This window comes from Coregonus clupeaformis, chromosome 24 (assembly GCF_020615455.1).
Source record: "Coregonus clupeaformis isolate EN_2021a chromosome 24, ASM2061545v1, whole genome shotgun sequence".
Taxonomy (NCBI): domain Eukaryota; kingdom Metazoa; phylum Chordata; class Actinopteri; order Salmoniformes; family Salmonidae; genus Coregonus; species Coregonus clupeaformis.
Window position 1 is genome coordinate 38,989,432 of NC_059215.1, and position 20,395 is coordinate 39,009,826.

Here is a 20,395-nt window from a genome sequence, read left to right on the forward strand (position 1 = left end):
TATAAATGTTTTTATCAAATCAAGTCTGACAAACTGAAACTAAACTGAATTTCAAATATAATCTAAAAACAGATAGAAATAAAAACAAATAGAAAACCACAAAATTATAATAACCTTGAATTTGAATATGGAGAAGCAGCAGAGTCAAGTGACCATGATACGAGTTATGTCTCTCACTCATAGAAAGCTCTCTATGATGACCTGACTGTATTTCTACTGATGTTAGACAGATTACTATAGACACAACAGTCATTTTTTTTGTTCTCTTTATTCTTTTCCTGATTGAAATGTATTGTAAGGTCATTATTTCATTCATCACATTACATGACATGATGCACCAAGTCTAATACAACTGTTTACAGGAACACACTGAAACATACACAATGTTTTACATGAAGTATAGCTCATTGCACTTACAACAGTGAATGTAACATCTTATTCATTTAGGGACTCTGCCTTTATTTTCTGTTGCTTTTTTGAATTAGATTAGATTTTTTTTACACCCCCCCCCCTCCACAAAATAAAATTGTATATGGAAGCCAGGATATCCCTTTTGAGGACGTTTTTTTTTCCTTCTCATTTTACAAACACAACATGTATAGAAACTCTACACAGACCAATATGTTTCTGAATACAACTTTTAGTTTTTAAACAGTCTGCACGAGCCAGCCACATACACAATGCTTTAAAAAAACAATAACTGCTCTTTTTTGTATTTTTTTTTTTACACAAAAGCACAAGTTTGGCGAAGTCGGTCTGTGAGGCTTTCACTGCACACTTCGGCGTCCCATGCCTGTGATGGTGTTCAGTATGACATTTACATGTTGTACAGAGTGGTCTATGGTCCTGACTGGTATTTACAGAGAATATGGCTGCCAGGTGAAAGGAGAGGGCTGAGGCTGGGGAGTTGGGCGTTAGGTTGCATTAGCTCATGCACTTGTTGCTTTTCACTACAGTAAAAGATGACTGCTCCCTGATGGTTGTGAAATATTTTTGTTTCAGCATTCCCTTTCTAAACCTGTCTGTCACCCTTTTCTCTTCATCCATAGTAATAAATACTTGTGTTGTTCACTGTGCATAGCCATCCACAACCACCCACAGTAAGGGCATGGTCACAGTTGCTATGCTACTTTAAAAGCACAATTGTTGGTTGACATAAAAAAAGACATGAGTGTTTTATTTGTCCCTGGCAAAATGTTGTGGTCCAAAGTCCATGCAATCCAGAGTAGACGTAGGACTGGATGGGACAGTAACAAGATGGCTTTCTTGATTGATCAGCATTGTAATAATAAGCCCTTACTGCTATGCATATTAACGTCCCCTTTCGTTTCGCCACGGTGCATTTTGTGTGTGCTTTCCTGAGGCAAAGTGATTGAACACAGTTACAAACTCCTTCAAACATAAACATAAACAAGTCATAATTGGATTTTGATAAATATCATTTCCCTTATTTTATTTTTTTACAGCTTTATTATTATGATCTCTATTATATCTATATCTAATTTAAACATATCTGATATTTCAGTCAGTGGACAGTGACTTCATCAGTCACTAGTCTGTTCTAATGGAAGTGAGCCTGTGAGGTGCTTTCCATGCCAGTGTCTATTTGCTGTAAGCAGGCCTTTGCACCAGCTCCATTAGGACAATATTGAAATGATCATCATTCTATTCCATAGACTTCATAGGGATATGGACAGTGTACTAATGACTCTATTCATCTGTATGATAAAATAATATTTCTGTATAGATATTCCATAAATGTAAGTCATAAAAATATCCCCACTTTTTTACATTGAACTAATTCGCCCATACTTGAAATAGCAGTTAGTGTACAGAGTGAGTTGTGGGTTAAGGGATGTTCACACTATAGCCTCCTTCAAGCCAGATGAATGGTGAGTGGATATAGCCTACAATGGTTTTCTGTGGGTCACACTAAAAGGAAACAAGCTTTGTAGTGCCAGCAGACTCCCATCAACGTTCAAACTACTTGAGCATCATATTATATTAATAGGTAGTGGCAGTGTACACACACAAGGTCAACCCCTTTGATCATGAAAAGTGCCTGTCATTACAGAAATATTTGTGATATATGTTATCATATATATTTATCATTTAGTATTTGTTTTACATATACTGTATATTTTTTATATATATATATATATATATATATATATATATATATATTTAATCTCTTCATAGAATTGGCTTAATTCTTCAGCAGCTTTATTCTCTTCTATGAAATAACAAATGCACAAACTGGGTCCCAATTTTCAGTGAGGGGACTCAAACATGCAAAAAATAAAAACATTTAATCAATTTCCTGACGTAAAAGTATTGTAGCTATATACAAACCAGCCAATTAGTTTTTCTAGCAGGAATGCTACAATAAAGGAGTATTTTTCTCAGGCATGACAACAATAGTGGTATTCAGTTGTGTTTCTTTCTTCCTTAGTATTTTCCCTAAATATGATTCATTGCATAGAACGTTTGGAATTGAAAAATTGCTATCGACCACACACTTGGGTTTTATTTGTCAAATATTGTTTTGTTTTGTAGTTTTGTAATATGATGATGAGAAACATACACATACATACAGACATCAGGAACGTAACGATACAGAAGTGACTGTTACTGAGGTTTTGCCAGAGCATGCTTGATCCCAGCGTCCACAGAGAGAGAGAGACAATATACATCAGGTTTAGGGTTCCCATTAGTAGGCCTCTGCCTGACCAGTCCCACCTGACCAGTCCAACTACTATCCACGCTGCACTGCAAAGAACAGCAGGAAGAACACTGACCTGAGAGGTTTCTGTGACAACTGTCAACATCTTGGGGTTTGCAGTTTGGTCGCAAAAACAAAGGCAAATAACTGTCTGTGACTGAACCAAGTGCTGTATCTTTGACCCTTCAGCGTCTAATGCTCCAAACACCTTTAACTTGCACAGAACTCATACAGCCACATGTGAGTGTGTGCAGACTAGGTGTCTCCAGTGTGTCATCCTCAGTCTATTTGAAACACAGCCTATATGTACTACTTGTCAGTAAGGATTATCTCTTTTCCCGTTTGTGTTCTTTTGGATGTAAAACATTTGAAGTAAGCCAAAAAACATGAAAACCCATTGATGATGATGACCGTCAACAAAAGAATGCTAAAGTATTCAAGTCAGATTCAATGGTGATTTGCACTGGTTTGTATTCAGTGCCTCTCTGCTGTCTTGCAGTGCTCATATATCAAAATGGGCAGATATTATGTGCCTTGTCTGGGCAGTACCAAACTACAAGAATGGATTTCCAGGGTCGTATTCATTAGAGCACACCGTAGCAAAACGTTTTACGACAGAAAATGAAAATGAGGGTTTCTTATTGGACAATTTCAGGTAGTCCCTCCCTGTTTCAGTCCGTTGTTTCTTCGGTTTGGTACCTAGTGAATCTGACCCAGGTGTGGCCCTGTTAAGATGTGATAGCAGAAAATTGCACAACTCAGATATACAGACAGAGGCACACATTCCTGACCACTGATTTTTTTAAATGACACAAGACTGTGCTCTTTACTGACTTCCTTCCACATACTATTGCGTTTTCACTATTATTAATAATAAATGAATAAATAAATAACGTAATAAATTATTATGGCAACCATAAACATGTATGAAAAAATAAATAATATAAATCATTTCAAACCTAAAAGTGAAACAAAATCCAAAAATATAAATTAATCTCATAGCCAGTGTTCCAGCTGACATCATTATTACATAAAAAACGTTTGCAATGAAAATAAGCTTTATGGACAGAACATGGAGTAAAAAAAATAAGATATGTCACTTTACTCTAAATAAAAAATAATGGAATGATTAAGGCGAATCCGCTATCATATAACAGAAAATCTGGCAAATACATAGCGAGAACAAAATCCAATGGAAACGTTGTGGGAAGGTTCAGAAACACTTTGAACCCAAACGTTCTGGGATGTTTTTGTTCTTATTAATGGCTTTGCAATGGCCAAAAAACTAACCTGGCCACATTTGGCTCTCATGGTGCAACCAAAACCTCCCAAATGATGAGTCTCCCATTCTATGGCCAGATTCAGTGTTGTCTCCACCTTGTCGTCTTTTGGAGAAATCTTACTGAGCTTTTTTTATTAGTATTATTATTATTAACCAGTGTCTTATGGCCTCTGTGATTGAAATGGTGAACAGTGTAAGGTCTTGGATATAAAGTTCCATGCATTCAAAATCCTAAATCCACTATACACTTCTTAGACACATAAAAAAAAAAAAAAAGAATGAGTCAGCATAAAAAACAGAGCCTTTTTCCATTCTGGAATGTAGAGATAAGAACAGAACAGACTGTGAAGTTGTCATGCTAGCTTCTGTCATCCTAGTCATCCATATTATGTATTTTTTTCTTTCTTCTTCTTCTTCTTCTTCTTCTTTTTTTCATTTTTTCTTCTTCTTCTTTCTTATTCTTCTTCTTCTTCTTTTTTTTCATCTTCTTCTTTCATCTTCTTCTTCTTTTTCTTTTTCTTCTTCTTCCCTAAATTGTTATCAGCATCCAAATGAAACAGCAAGTCTTTAGTACCAGAAAAACCTACGAAGCGCTTCAGTGTTCTTTTCTTTTTCGGAGATGAAAGGAGAGTGTCTGAGCACAGGCTTATGGAATCAAGGATCCTACCATGCCACTATGGCCACGCCCCCTGGGATGTGTTACGCCCCCCAGCAGACAACAGCACAACAGCCCACATACTAGAGCAGTGGTTCCCAACCAGGTGTACTAGGACCCCTGGGGGTATTTGGCTTTATCAATACTTGAGAAGACTCATGAGATAATAGGACTACTGGTAAAATACACACGAGGGAGTACTTCAAGGGTGTTCCGGGCAGATCTAAACTCAGTTACCAAAAAAGGTTGGGAACCACTGGACTAGAGGATAGCATCATCAGTGTGTTGGGGTGTCACAATATTGTGGCTCCCTCCCATCCTCCTACAGAGCAGCTGGATGGAGTATTCCTTAGTATAGAGCCCATTCCCCAAAGGATAATGGCTGATTGAAAGGTGGTGCTGAAAACCCAGACAGTGGCAGAGACCCGGGGGACGAGGCACTCTATCCAGCTAGCCTCTCTCTGGAAGGGTCCTCAGGGCTTGTGACCTCAGTGCAGACTGCAGCCCTAGGGTGTTCTGGGGGTCCCGGGGTGTCAGGGGCCTGGTTCTTTGGCTGTGGGCATTGCAGCCAGGTGGCCTCAAAACGATCTAGAGAATGTAAACACAAAGTCAGGTGACTGGTATCCTATGAGTATCTTACTATAGCCTAAATGAAACAGTAAATACATGTAATGGATCCCCAATGAATGACAGAGGAATGCACCACTTAATTCAATCATTCTGTGGAAATAAGCTTTCTAAATTAACGCTTTCATTATATGCAGAGTTGAGTGTAAGATTAGAACAGAGTGAAATCCTATGATTCAACACTAGATGGCAGAAGAGCATAAGAAAAGCAGGACTGAACTGTACAGAGTACTGAGGTCTGTGCAGGTTATGTAATTATACTACCTCTCTATTACATTACACTCAGTTTATCCTCAGTAAAACACATTTAACAAAATATTAACAGTAATAATCTGAATTGAATTGAATTGAATATTATGATTAAGGGCATGGCAGCCTACATGTAGCCTCTCTCTCACTGAATTGGACATAAACACAGCAGAACAGTCCATTTCACAGATAGCTTGAAACACAAGATGGTTTACTGTTCATGAGGCTCTATTCATTCCTTTAGCAGCACCAATATCTGTATATGAGAATGCTATACTGCGAGAGACAGACAGACTGGGGCTGTGGTCACATGAGGTGGTTATTCATCTTGGCATGGTTGGCTGCACCACCTTGTACTACAGATGCAGCATGGGTCTCTGTCTCAGGCAGCACACTGCCATTGCTGACAACTGAACCTGACAGATATACTGTATGTTGTCGATGGATAATGGATCAGTCACACACTGGTTTCAAATTCATCTTCTCCAGAAGGAAATCAACCATGCTTAAATATATTATTAAGGAGACATTGTGTTAGCTTCAGGAACGTCTTTACTGAGATAACAACCGTATATGATTACAGAGCATTATGGGTACTGTAGATGTACATCATGCTACATTAAACACATCATAATCCAGTGGGAGTATGTGTTCAAGGAGATGTGACTGTATGTTGTGCTAATGAAGGCTTGTTAATCAGATATACTAGGGGAAGTTACGATAAAGCCTGTTCAGGTGTTCTCCTTGAGCTTGTCTAATAGGACCCTATGGGACAGCCCTTCAAAACCAAAGTTCCAGTTCTCAACACTAGGGGTTTTATTTTGGGTTCATTGGGTTGCTATGATGTAATGTACTGTAACATACATGCTCTCTCTCTCTCTCTCTCTCTCTCTCTCTCTCTCTCTCTCTCTCTCTCTCTCTCTCTCTCTCTCTCTCTCTCTCTCTCTCTCTCTCTCTCTCTCTCTCTCTCTCTCTCTCTCTCTCTCTCTCTCTCTCTCTCTCTCTCTCTCTCTCTCTCTCTCTCTCTCTCTCTCTCAGTAGATGTCAGGTAATCCACACAGTCCAATAACAGTAATGCTATGTTAAGCATTAGAGGTCTGTTCAGGTGTCACATTACAGGAAATTTAGATATCACATAGAAACGTCTTGTGTGGAACAGACATCATTATCTGACAGGTAGAACAGGGAATTATATTAGCTGTATTCATTACATTTCTATCCCAGGGAATACAACCAAGTCTCCCTGTGACCCTAAAAGACTGTGACCTCAATGGGCACCATGGGAGAGCAGGGCTCCGATGTCACAACTTTACAACACAATTAAAAACCAATCAGGAATGCTCTCTTGTGTCACAAAGGCAATGATGCTATAATATAAACAAACGTTGTTGTTGTTCTGTATGCTCCTCCAACGCTGCTTGCCTTGGTTTCACAGCTTTATCCTTGGGCCTAGTTAATTACTCTGGAGAGGTTATATAACAATGCTGGTTTGCCATTTTCTATGTAGCAAAGCAATCATACATTACTACTGCGTGATATAAAGTATATTATGCACCATGGAGGAAGGAGGTAAAGAGACGAGGAGGAGGTAGAGAGAAGAGTTGGTAGAGAGAGGAGGAGGTAGAGGAAGAGGAGGTAGAGAGAGGAGGAAGAGAAGGAGGATTAGAGACAAGTGGTAGAGAAAGGAAGAGGAGTTAGAGAGAGGACGGAAGGTAAAGAATGGTTACTTTAGCAAACAACGGTAAACTAGAGCCATCTGTACTTGTAGCGGATGAACAGTGAGGAGTTGAGAAGTATACAGTGTATGTTGTCGGGTGGGGAATGGAGAAGAAGGGGTCCCGGGGGAGGTGGATGGATACACAATCTTCTGGCACACATTACCACGTCACTCAATCTCATATCCATCCACGGATACTGTTACCGCCCAAATAGCCTTTCCGTAATTAGAGAGCGTGCTCTGTTCTCTGTGAATATGATGAGTCCAGTTCATAACCGGACAACCCCCTTCATCTATCTCACTGATGCATTATTAAAAACAGGGGGCTAGCCAGAAGGTAACAATACCCTAACTATACATGTTTGAGGGTAGAGTGTTTTGTTTAAAGGAAAAATCCACTAAAAAAACAATATTTTGATATTTTCTTTATTAGTCCACTGATGAAAAATGCATCATCATGATGATGTGGCAAGTGACACTTTGCTTCTTGAAAGTCCAATAGCTTGTACTGCACTTGACTGCTGACATGCAAAACATTTTGGGACTGTATCAACAGTGGACTAATGAAAAAAATACCAAAATATATAGTTTTTGATTGGAGTTTTTCTTTATGTGATATAAAGGGACTGCAGTTGAACCACAAGATAAGTCTGCTGTTCAGTTACAAACTACTATGATCAAATATGTTGTTTTCTCTCTATAAACTGGTAGGAGAGGTAGAAGATAACACTGCCAAAATGAATGATACAATGTCATAGACAAGTGTAGGTAGAATTTGCCCTAGATTACGTGCTATCTCATTGAGTCTTTCAATGCGCCTTATATTAACCCTCTGAGGTAAGATCAACACTCTTATGTCACGTACATTGGACGTTGAAGGCCTTTCTGAGACTCTTCTATAGCCCTGGTTGCCCATAGAAACGTGACCTGGGGCTGGCCCTTGAGAATCGCAGTGTCAATGCCAGTGTATGGACGTCACAGTAATATGGCTGTTACGGTACACTCATGCATAGGCTGACAGAGAGCCCATGTGTCAAGGGTCAGGGTTCATGAAAGGGTTAGCATAAGGTGCAGTACTGTTTTGCAGTAAACAGGATAGGCCTACTATATGTAAACAATAGCAGGAGTGACTTGACTGCAACATATTAAGAGATGAAGAATCTAGAATCTACCTTTGCTGTGAGCTAAATCTTTCCCACACCATCACTACATAATCAACTATATTAGTAAATAATGATTATTGTTTTGTTATAATTCTTGTGTCATTAGTGTATTACTAAGAGGTATCCACCATCCTACCTTTTCTAATCTTAGCTGTGTTCGATGAGTCTGTGTGCACTACTTACTGTCTGGCCTGCCAGAGAAAGCAGCATTGTTTCTCTGCCTTCGTGTGCTCAGGCCTGGGACATGCAGCATCCATTTATTCCTGTCCTCATTGGCTGAATGAGGGTGGGAAAAAACACAATCAATCTTGAGCTGATCGATCATGATCATGTCAGGTTTGCTCATCTTTTCCAATTATATTTTTAAATGCTGCAACTTGAAATATACACAATACTGTATGTACTACTTACAAGTTCAATGTCATTTATGTTTTTCCGTATTACACTACAATAAAGCCATGGGGTGTCTTTTGAAAATAAATAGTTTACAAAGTAGTGTTTGATGTAATTTTCTGAAAATGAGGGAGCTTTAGGCAGGGAATAGAGATGTTGGACTCACCAGTGCGCTCAGATTTCCTCTATCGGTGGCTGTATCTTTCCCTCCCTCCCTCCCTCTCCCTCTCTCTCTCTCTCTCTCTCTCTCTCATAGTAAAACAAAGCAGGGGTCTTCCTAGGTTTTTCTGGTACGAAGCCTCACGACGTCCTCCATAACATTTACAGACACCTGAAATCATACGACCGTGAGACTCCCACTTGTCACTTACTGAGGTGAGCTGTCATACTGTTCTAAAATCCTAGTTCAGGACTCAGGAGAGACACTCAAACCTACACACAGTGCACTTCAGACCTCCAGAAATTGCAGAAAGTGGAAAACGGAACCACCCCACACACAGTTAGAAGGAATAGTATCAGGTAAAGTTATTCTGTCTATAGCCGAGCACACTGTTACCTCACTGACTGTGTTAAGGATTTTTACTTGGTAGTGCCAGGTGAACGCTTACCTTCATCTCAACACCTCACCACAACGAGGTGAACTTCTTGCCGAAACCGGAGATCGCTGTTGGAGGGAGGGGGGAGGGAGCGAGGGAGGGAGGGAGGGAGGGAGGGAGGGAGAGAGAGAGAGAGAGCGATTAGGCATATTGTAGCAAGTAGAATAAAGGTTATGTTGATGGAATAATATTAAGTTCCACACAGAGAGTAAAAACATGGAGTCTGAGATCCAGCATGGCACCTTCTCCTAGTTTTCCTGCCGCCTCTGCAGGGTTTGCTGGCAGGACTTTAGAGAGGAGACTATCCCCCTCCATCCCCGGTTGACCCGCTGCTGCGCTCCCGATGCCACCGGGTCTAGGGCTGGCCTTGGAGCCTGCAGGGAGAAGGGAGAGGGGAGGAAGATGGATGATGATTAGAAACTCATTTTCAGAAAATGTACCTACAGTATGAGAAAGAATCTTAAAATATAATTAGTTGAATCCTGATAAGTGGACTTCTGATAAGTGCAAACTCTGTTTAGGTGTAGTTTTCAAATTGCAATTCAAAGACTTTCTTTTTAATCCAGGTGATGCCATACTCAAGTTTAGTGCACACTATCACAACAGTCTGAAGCCATTGCATTTATCTGGAGATGACTGCACCAGCTTTCCACATAAATCTGATACCCATTGCGCTTTACAGACTGTTTCTGACCCTGGTATCTATTTCCACAAAACAACTGTCTATGCAACTGTCAGTGAGGTGATGGGACTGTATAGACTAGAGCATGTCAACACAGACACAATTGAACCGTGACACGAAAATGTCTGAAACGATTTAGCATAGCCCCTAAGATCCTTACCAACTTTTACAGCTGCACCAACAAGAGCATGCTGACTGGTTGTATCACGGTATGGTATGGCAACTGCACCACCCTCGACCTGAAGGCCCTACAGTGGGTGGTGGGGCGGCCCAGTGAGCTCCCAACCATCCAGGACGTACATGCCAGTATATCTGAAAAAGGCCCAAACAATTGCCAAAGACTCCAGCCACCCGAGACATGGACTGTTCTCCATGCTCCCGTCCAGCAGGCGGTGCCGGTGCATCAAGGCTCAGATCTACAGACTCCTTAACAGTTTCTATCCCCTGGCCATACAACTACTTCTCCTCCTCACACCTAAGCTGCTGCTAAAATGATTATTGATTTGATTTATTACTACCACTACTCTGCTGTTCATTGATGATTGATTTCCATTACCATTAGTATCAATGTATCCTACTACTGGTCACTATTACTCCTGTTTACATGTATACATTACCATTAGTATATTACCACAAGTATTTATATATTCCTGCTACCAGTCACTTTTCAGCCCTGTTTACATGTATATCCGCGTATAACGCCTACACTGACACTCTTGCACACACACACTCACACTAACACACACACACACACACACACACACACTTACACATACAGTGCCTTCAGAAAGTATTCACATCCCTTGACTTTATCCACATTTTGTTGTGTTACAGCCTGAATTTCAAATGGATTACATTTAGATTTTGTGTCACTGGCCTACACACAATACCTCATAATGTCAAAGTGAAATTATGTTTTTACACATTTTTACAAATTACACTGAACAAAAATATAAATGCAACATATTTCATGAGCTGGAATAAAAGATCCCAGAAATGTTCCATACGCACAGAAAGCTTATTTCTCTCAAATGTTGTGCAAAAATATGATTACATCCCTGTTAGTGACCATTTATCCTTCGCCAAAGATAATCCATCCACCTGACAGGTGTGGCGTATCAAGAAGCTGATTAAACAGCATGATCATTACACAGGTGCACCTTGTGCTGCGGACAATAAAAGGCCACTCTAAAATGTACAGTTTTGTCACACAGCACAATGCCACAGATGTCTCAAGTTTTGAGGGAGCATACAATTGGCATGCTGACTGCAGGAATGTCCACCAAAGCTGTTGCCAGAGAATGTAATGTTAACTTCTCTCCAACGTCATTTTAGAGAATTTGGCAGGACGTCCAACCGGCCTCACAACTGCAGACCACGTGTAACCATGCCAGCCCAGGACCTCCACATCCGGCTTCTTCACCTGCGGGATCTTCTGAGACCAGCCACCCGGACAGCTGATGAAACTGTGGGTTTGCACAACCAAAGAATTTCTGCACAAACTGTCAGAAACCGTCTCAGGGAAGCTCATCTGCGTGCTTGTCGTCCTCACCAGGGTCTTGACCAGACTGCAGTTTGGCGTCGTAACCGACTACAGTGGGCAAATGCTCACCTTCGATGGCCACTGGCATGCTGGAGAAGTGTGCTCTTCCCGGATGAATCCCGGTTTCAACTGTACCGGGCAGATGCTGATGTCAACGTTGTGAACAGAGTGCCCCATGGTGACAGTGGGGTTATGGTGTGGGCAGGCATAAGCTACGGACAACGAACACAATTGCATTTTATCGATGACAATTTGAATGCACAAAGATACCGTGACGAGATCATGAGGCCCATTGTCGTGCCATTCATCCGCCGCCATCACCTCATGTTTCAGCGTGATAATGCATGGCCCCATGTTGCAAGGATCTGTACACAATTCCTCAAAACAGATGCATATCTTTATTCCCAGTCATGTGAAGTCCTTATATGAACTGTAACTCAGTAAAATCTTTTAAATTGTTGCATGTTGTGTTTACATTTTGTTCAAAATTAAAAGCTGAAATGTCTTGAGTCAATAAGTATTCAACCCCTTTGTTATGGCAAGCCTAAATAAGTTCAGGAGTAAAAATTTGCTTAACAAGTCACATAATAAGTTGCATGGACTCACTCTGTGTGCATTAATAGTGTTCAACATGATATTTGAATGACTACCTCAGTACCTCATCTCTGTTGCCCACACATACAATTATCTGTAAGTCAACCACAAAGACCAGAGAGGTTTTCCAATGCCTCGCAAAGAAGGGCACCTATTGGTAGATGACAAAAAAATAAAAAATAAAAATAGACATTGAATATCCCTTTGAGCATGGTGAATTTCTTAATTACACTTTGGATGGTATATCAATACACCCAGTCACTACAAGGATACAGCTGTCCTTTCTAACTCAGTTGACGGAGAGGAAGGAAACCACTCAGGTGAGCATTTGCCCACTGAAGTCGGTTTACGACGCCGAACTGCAGTCAGGTCAAGACCCTGGTGAGCATGAGGCCAATGGTGACTTTAAAACAGTAACATAGTTTATTGGCTAACCTAAATGACAGAGTGAAAAGAAGGAAGCCTGTACATAATACAAATATTCCAAAAGATGCCTCCTGTTTGCAATAAAGCACTAAAGTAAAACTGCAAAAAATGTGGCAAAGAAATTAACTTTATATCCTGAATACAAAGTGTTATGTTTGGGGTTATTTTCAAGCATGGTGGTGGCTGCATCATTACATTTACATTTACGTCATTTAGCTGACGCTCTTATCCAGAGCGACTCACATTATTATTTTCATACTGGCCCCCCGTGGGAAACGAACCCACAACCCTGGCGTTGCAAACACCATGCTCTATCAACTGAGCTACCTCCCTGCCTGCCATTCCCTCCCCTACCCTGGACGACGCTGGGCCAATTGTGCGCCGCCCCATATGTCTCCCGGTTGCGGCCGGCTACAGCAGAGCCTGGATTCGAACCAGGATCTCTAGTGGCACAGCTATCACTGCGATGCAGTGCCTTAGACCACTGCGCCACTCGGGAGACATCATGTTATGGGTATGCTTGTTATCGGCAAGGACTAGGGAGTTCTTTGTTGTTGATAAAAATAAATAGAAAAGAGCTAAGCACAGCAAAAATCCTAGAGGAAAACCTGGTTCAGTCTGCTTTCCAACAGACACTGGGAGACAAATTCATCTTTCAGCAGGATAATAACCTAAAACACAAGACAAAATATACACTGGAGTTGCTTACCAAGACAACATTGAATGCTTCTGAGTGGCCTAGTTACAGTTTTGACTTAAATCGGCTTGACAATCTATGGCAAGACTTGAAACTGGGGCCTCCCGAGTGGCGCAGTGGTCTAAGGCACTGCATCGCAGTGCTAAAGGCATCACTACAGACCCGGGTTTGATCCCGGGCTGTATCACAACTGGCCGTGATCGGGAGTCCCATAGGGCGGCGCACAATTGGCCCAGGTATACAAAGTTCTTAGAGCAGGGATCATCAACTAGATTCAGCCGCGGGCCGATTTCTTCTTGAGCGGATGGTTGGGGGGCCGGAACATAATTACAAATAATTTGTAGGCTGCAAATTAACCGCAATAAGCCTGAATAGATACAATGCTTGACTTAAAGATAATCATTTCAAACCTTGCTTTCCAACTAAGTGACCCAATGCCTTCAACCCAGCAGTTGGGTCATCCAAACAACCCAGAATGTTTTAGAGTGTACAAGTGTACTAATCACTCTCAGTGAAATGTTCAGTGGGTGGAGCAGCAGCAGTTTGGGTGCAGACAGGGATGTTTACCTATTCCTGTGAGTGGGGGTTGAGGTGTTTTTGCAGGTTGGGCTGCTCCTCCTATGACAGCTTTGGCCCCTATGGCAGTCACAGGGGGTGTGTTTGCGACAGGTGCCTGCTGGAAGAGCGAGAAAGAGACAAAGAGATGAGGAACTCAGTTTAAGGTGGCAAACTGACTGTACATCAATAATTTTGTTCTGATGCACTGAAAGATGAGCCTCTTATCATGTTGACCCCTACTGTAAAATACCATGCCAAAACTTGATGCAGAATGATGAGCATTAGCAATGCCAGAGATCATTGAGCTGAAACCAGTTTCACGCTTCCTCCCTGCAAACCAACTAGCCGTGCATCTAAGCATGCATCTAGATTTATTGGAACAGATATAACATCATTCGCTTAGCAATGTGGACGTTTGCCAAATAATCACACATTATTTGTTTTGCATTCACTTTACCCAGCGAACGGATGCAATGCATTCCATTAATTTCAATTTTCAATTAGCCTTTTTTATAAATTAATTTTAATCACTCATTGGGCCTTTCAGAGAGAACAGGCGCCATTACAGTTCAAATTAATGTGGCACAGGATGAATGTGATTGGATTTGTATGATTGCCTAACAACTGCATTTCCATTTGGAGCTTAGAACAATCTTTCAGAACCATATCTCAGTCTGCACATAATAATGAGGATCATACATAATACGGAATATTTCATTTTACGTCATCAGTATAGGCTATAGCATAGAGGTCCTATAATTCCTATAATATAGGCTTTCTATGGCCTAGAGTACAGGATTATATGGAAAACATAACAAATAGCTGAAAAACTTTAGCATGCTGTATAGTTCTGTATATTATAACCATGGTGACATATTCAGAGACATAACAAAACAAACAGGAATGGGAGGATTGGGAATGATTTACAGTGGAAGACATTTTTGGGGATGAATCTCTCTCCTCCATCTGAGTGGAATAGACAGAGGCTGTTACACTGCCACTATCTACAGCCACAGTGCTAATCACAAGACCAGATAAGGTCTGCCAACAGGGTTTCACACACATTTAAATAAAACCTCTTCTCAGAATGATGTGCTAGGCTTTATCAGAGAGACAGAGAGAGAGAGGAGGTGGAGGGGGAGATGGAGAGAGAGTATGAGAGAGAGAGGGAGACAGATGAAAAAGAGGCAAGAAAGAGATGAGAGGGAGAGATGCCACCAAAGACCTCTAAAGCTGTCTTAACATGTGAAATAATAATCTACATACATTTACAGTGATTCTCATTATAATTCATAAACTGGATGGTAGATTTGAATAATCATGACACTTTCAATCCAGTGTCACCACACTTGTACTGTACTATGTCATAATCCTGTACCCACCGCAGTTGGTGGCAGTTGCCCCAATGGGCCTCCTGCCTGTGGCTGGCGACCGGGCTGACCAGGACCAAGCTGACCAGGCTTGGCCTGTAGACCCTGTTGGGCTTGGGCCAGGCCCAGAGGCTGCTGGCCCCCAGGGGTGGTGCCACCAGGGGTGGTGCCCCCAGGGGTGGTGCCTGTCTGTCGTGCCGCCAAGGTCTGGGGCTGCTGCTGCAGCTGGGTGCGCTGGCCTTGATGCAGCCCATCCTGCTGGGAGGTATGACCCTGTCCCCTGGAGCCTGGGGGCCCACCGGCGGATCCCTGCCCACGGCCAGAGCTGCCCTGGCCCCTGGAGGAGGAGGGAGGGTGACCCTGGAGGTCTTGCTGCTTCCTGGAGGAAGTCCGCCCATCATGGGAGGATGAGGACTTGGAGGAGCGGCCCTGGCTGTGGTGGTGGCCCGACGGGTCCCTGGAGTAGTCCGATGAGTGATACCCCCCCTGGGAGCGGGATTCACCCCTCTTTCCTGACGAGGACATCTGGCGGGAGTCATGGCGCATGGACGGATCTTTGGGGTGGCCCTTGGAGGAGCGCGAGGAGCGCGGTTCGTCCGAATGGCGGGACGAGGCGGAGTGTCTCCCGGAGCTGCTGCTGCCGTGGTGGCGATGGTCCCGCGAAGAGGAAGATTGGCGGGTGTGGCCGTACTCGTCCTGGGGCCACAGGTCCTCCTCTGGGGGCTCGTCATAGTCCTGGTAGGTGTGCTTGACGTGGCGGCTACGGCCGGACGAGGAGTGGCCACCACTGCCATAGTGGCGGGAGCTAGAGCGCAGGTCCCTGGGCTTCTCAAACCAGTCCGTCTCCTCCTGGCCAAGATGGTAGGCTTTGGAAACCAAGAGTAGATCACAGTCAATCTCCAAGTCTGACGGCGACAGAGGCATGCAGACTGAGGGCATGCAAAAGAAGAACGGGAAGGAGAGAACAGAAAAAGAAAGGGAAAAAAACAAAAACAAAAAACTGAAGTCGAGATTTACGCCCATGCATAATACGAAAACAAGACACACATCAAAAAAAGAAAACAAATGTAAAAATCAGAAAATAAGTTAATCACAACAAGAAAACAAAACAACTTTCACAAGACAACGGTATTGTGTGAAAAATAGTTATGCACCTCAGAATAACATGCAAGTGAAAAGAAAGAGACGAACAAAGTGAAGAAACTGGACATGGCTGCTCATGCAGACAGCACAGACAGCAGTCAGTCAGTCGGGACGAGAGCAGCCAGTATAGGCCTCGAGACAAAACACCAGCACAGCATGCAACAACTCTCTCTCTCTCTTTCTCTTATCTAGCCTTATCTCTGGGTGGGTGGGGGATGTTTATTCGTGGGCAGAGACTGGCATTCAGCACCCATTTACCTTCGCTGTCCGAAACAGCGCAATGCATATCGTCTATAATGTAAAAATCATCTGGTTTGTAGACGTGTGTCCGGGGCAAGTCTCTCATGTGGTTCTGCACGTCAGGCATGGAGTGGCTGGAGCCGTGCTGGCCATAATACTGACTACTACGGCTGTCGTACAGCTCTGGGCCCAGGGAGGAGGCCCTCACATGAACACCCATGGGGCTGAGAGGGCTCTCCTCAGACGAATACTGAGAGCGCATGGGGGGTCTGCCCCGGCTATAGCTCGCCCTGTATGACGATCGCTCCCTGTCCCCATCTCTCTCGTAGGAGCGGCTGCGGTAGCCGGCGTAGTCCCGGGATGAGATCTTGTCCATGCCGTAGCCCGTTGAGCGCGAACGGCCCGAGGTGTAGTACATGCGCTCCTCGGGATAGGAGTATCTCTTCTGCTCGTAGGCGCTCTTCCTCAGGCCATAGGCCATGTCGTCCTGCAGCTTCCTGGCCCGCGACACCACGGTGAAGTTGCCACCGCCCGACGTGCTCATGGTGTAGGAGGCCAGATCAGCCTCCATGTCGCGTGCTTCCTCAATGGGGGAGAACTTGGAGATCTTCTGCTCCACGCCTTGCTTGTGGTGCTTACTGCGCTTGGAGGACATGACGGCCGGAGCCAGGCTCTTGGAGGCGTGCTTCTGGACCCCGGTGCGCTGTGTGCCGTGTTTGGTGTAGTCATCATAGTAATAGGAGGATCCCCCACCCATGCTAGTGCTGCTGCTGCCCACTACTCGGCCATATGTGTCTGACACTCGCGGGTGGTAACTGCTCTTACCCCTGCCATGGTGGTCGTACAGGTCTTCTTCCCTGGTCAGCTCATCCTCCGGCCTGCCGTAGGAGCTCCCTCCTCTCGCCGGACCGCTCTCCACTGCGTAGCGTCCACCTTGGCCGTCGCTCCGGTGCATGTCTGCTGTGCCTCCCAGGCCCTCCTTGGTCAGCTCGCTGATGTCATCACACATGACGTAGTTCCTTGGGACATTCTGCTCCAGGCTTGCGGGGCCGTAGAGACCGTCCTGTGCGTAGGTAGAGGGGCTGTCAACCGAGTGCAGACGGTCAGATGGAGTGATGTGGCCGTAGCTGTTGGCCACTGTTGCAGTATACTGGCCGTAGGAGCTGGCTGTAGTGGTGGTGTAGCCATAGGTGTTAGCTGTGGTGGTGGTATACTGGCCGTATGTACTGGCCGGGGTGGAAGTGTACTGCTGCCCGTATGTGTTGGATACTGTTGTGGTGTACTGGCCATATGTACTGGAGACTGCCGTAGAGTACGGCCCATAATTGTTGACCATGGTGGTACCACCAGTATACTGTCCGTATGGGGGTGCCCCACTGGAGGAGGAGTAAATGGTGTCTTGAGCCGTGGTGGTCACCCCTACAGTGGGGTTGCTTATGACCTCATAATTAGCGGGCATCTTGTGCTCCAGGTCAGCCAGCGATGTCTGTCTCGGTCTCTGGTGGACAGTGAGGATGTCTGCCTGGGGCTGGTAGGGAGTGATCTGCCCAGGGCCAGCTGGGTAGGACACCTGGCTGGGGTATGGAGAGGTGTGGGTGGGGTACGGAGGTTGGCCAGGCTGGGCATGCTGGAATCCCTGGTGGCTAGGCTGTTGCTGTTGCTGAGGCAGTGGGTGCACACCCTGCTCTGTCGGGTAGGGGGGATGGCTCTGGGGGAATGTGTGGGAGGAGAAGGACTGGATCTGGTAGGATGGGGGAGGATGTTGGGTCTGCAGGGGGGTGGGCTGGGGGAGAGCTGCTGCCTGGGACACTGAAGGGTAGGGGGGCTGGTTGAAGGCTGCAGTCTGGTAAGGGGTGCCGGGCTGGGGAGCTGGAGCTGGCTGGCTCTGGGTGTGATAGGACTGATAGGAGACGAAGGAGGAGGTGGGAGGAAACTGGGCGGCTGTGTTGAAGTCGCTGGTGAACTGGCTCAGTGGTGCTGTGCTGGGTCTGGTCAGCACCCCGTTGCTCTCGTAGGAAGCTACAGCGGCCGCCAGCCGCAGGTTATTCAGCTCGCTGTCTGACATGTAGTCTCGTGGGTCGCCCATGCAGCGCAGATAGGCCATATCCCTCCTCTCCCTCTCCTTCACCAGGGTCTCCTTGCGCTGATGGATGCCCAGCTCCAGGTAGCGCAGCTTGGCATCAATCTCCTTCTCCTCCTCCTCCAGCTCCTGCTGCTGCTTGCGGAGCTTGGTGGACTCCTGCTCCACGGCCTTCAGCTCGTGGGTGAGGTCCTTCAGCAGGCTGGCTTTGGCTGCCAGACCTGGCCTGGTCCCGGCCCTCAGGGAGGGCATGGAGGGCATGTACATCTGAGGGAGGGCCGGGGTGACGATAGGGAGGTGGCTTTCCTCTGGAGGGGGGCTGGGCAGGGTCCTCTTCACCTTCCTCAGGGCGCTCTGCTGCAGGGCGGCCAGCTGCAGGGAGACAGGGGACAGGGCCATGAGAGCAAGGGTTAGGGAAAGAGCTTGCACAACAGAGCACTGCACATGTGACGTAAATATGTATTGTTCCTCAAGGACGATACAAAATAAAAGGTACATTCTTAAGGTGTGATTATACATTACTCAATGTGCCTGTGCAAAAGACAAAAGCAATAAACAAATTGCTGTAAACTGAAACTTGATAAATACTGTATCAATATTTTTGCTACCTTAAATGGTATTGCTACAGTTACATAGCAGTGCAAAGCAATACAAATGTCTATAATTTAACATTTCCACTAACATTTCTCTATTGTGTTACATCCTCAGTCATGCCACAACTGTGCATGCAGCATTAAGTGATTGTGTAATAATTAATTCATTGTTTCATTGTGGTAATTAAACTTGGATTTCCATTGAGAGTCAAATTAATCACAGCCACAGTCTCAAGAAATGTTGGGGAAGATAGCCCCAGTATCTGTCTGCAACATGACTGTTTAATTAACTATGACCATCTCATAAAGATGATCCCACAATAGCAATTCTACAATAACTCAGTAAATGTTTTACAACCATGCACCTCTCATCAGCAATTCTAGCATAATCCATGAATAAGGTATAAAATAAATTCCTCTCCACTCTTAAATCGCCTTCAAATCCTCAGTATTTATGAAATCAACCAACTTCAAGTCTGTCTGTTTATCTTCCAATTCAAAATGAATCTACTCCCTGTTTATTTTCAAATGCTATTCAAATTCAATACTCAGGTTTATCATTACTCTACAAGAACTGCCACAGATCTCCACCCCCCTTTTTCCCTGTAGAAGATTAGGTCAATTCTCCATCACCTACAGAGGTCTGTTTTATTTTAACAACTCCTTGACCACCTCAAAGACTGCATCAACTCCTTCAACAACTCCTTCAAATACAAAATAAAAAGATATCTACTGGACATTCCAGCTCAACGACTCACCCAATCATTTCCTGCCTATCAGTCACTTATTTTGATTATGCATTTTACTTGAATGTATTTTTTCTCTCTCCCCACCCCAAATCATGAAGTTTTCCTTTTTCTTTGTGTAAATTTTGTTTGTTTTTGTTTTATAAATATTTGAAAGAGGGAGGTACCTCTCCTGCACATGCTCTTTCCAGTTGCCTTTTAAACTCTTATCATGTTGTTTCGTATTTTCTTGTGTGCAAATAAATAAATAACATATTTTTTAAATCACAAAGAAAGCGTTATTCACAAATACGACGGATGGTCACTTAAATTTCTGAAT

At 44.1% G+C, this 20,395-nt stretch overlaps 1 protein-coding gene across 1 annotated transcript in view; it reads right to left on the minus strand.

The window, feature by feature from the left end:
* Positions 1-2,135: 2,135 nt before the first annotated feature.
* Positions 2,136-20,395, minus strand: part of LOC121537238 (protein bassoon-like) — a 219,993-nt gene continuing 201,733 nt past the window's right edge. The window contains exons 6-11 of the mRNA XM_041844922.2: positions 17,483-19,109; positions 15,287-16,140; positions 13,914-14,022; positions 9,647-9,778; positions 9,417-9,472; positions 2,136-5,247 (exon numbers count right to left, since the gene is read on the minus strand). Of these exons, the coding sequence (XP_041700856.2) occupies positions 9,432-9,472; positions 9,647-9,778; positions 13,914-14,022; positions 15,287-16,140; positions 17,483-19,109 (2,763 nt within the window). The 3' untranslated portion in view covers positions 2,136-5,247; positions 9,417-9,431. The remainder of the gene's footprint in view (positions 5,248-9,416; positions 9,473-9,646; positions 9,779-13,913; positions 14,023-15,286; positions 16,141-17,482; positions 19,110-20,395) is intronic.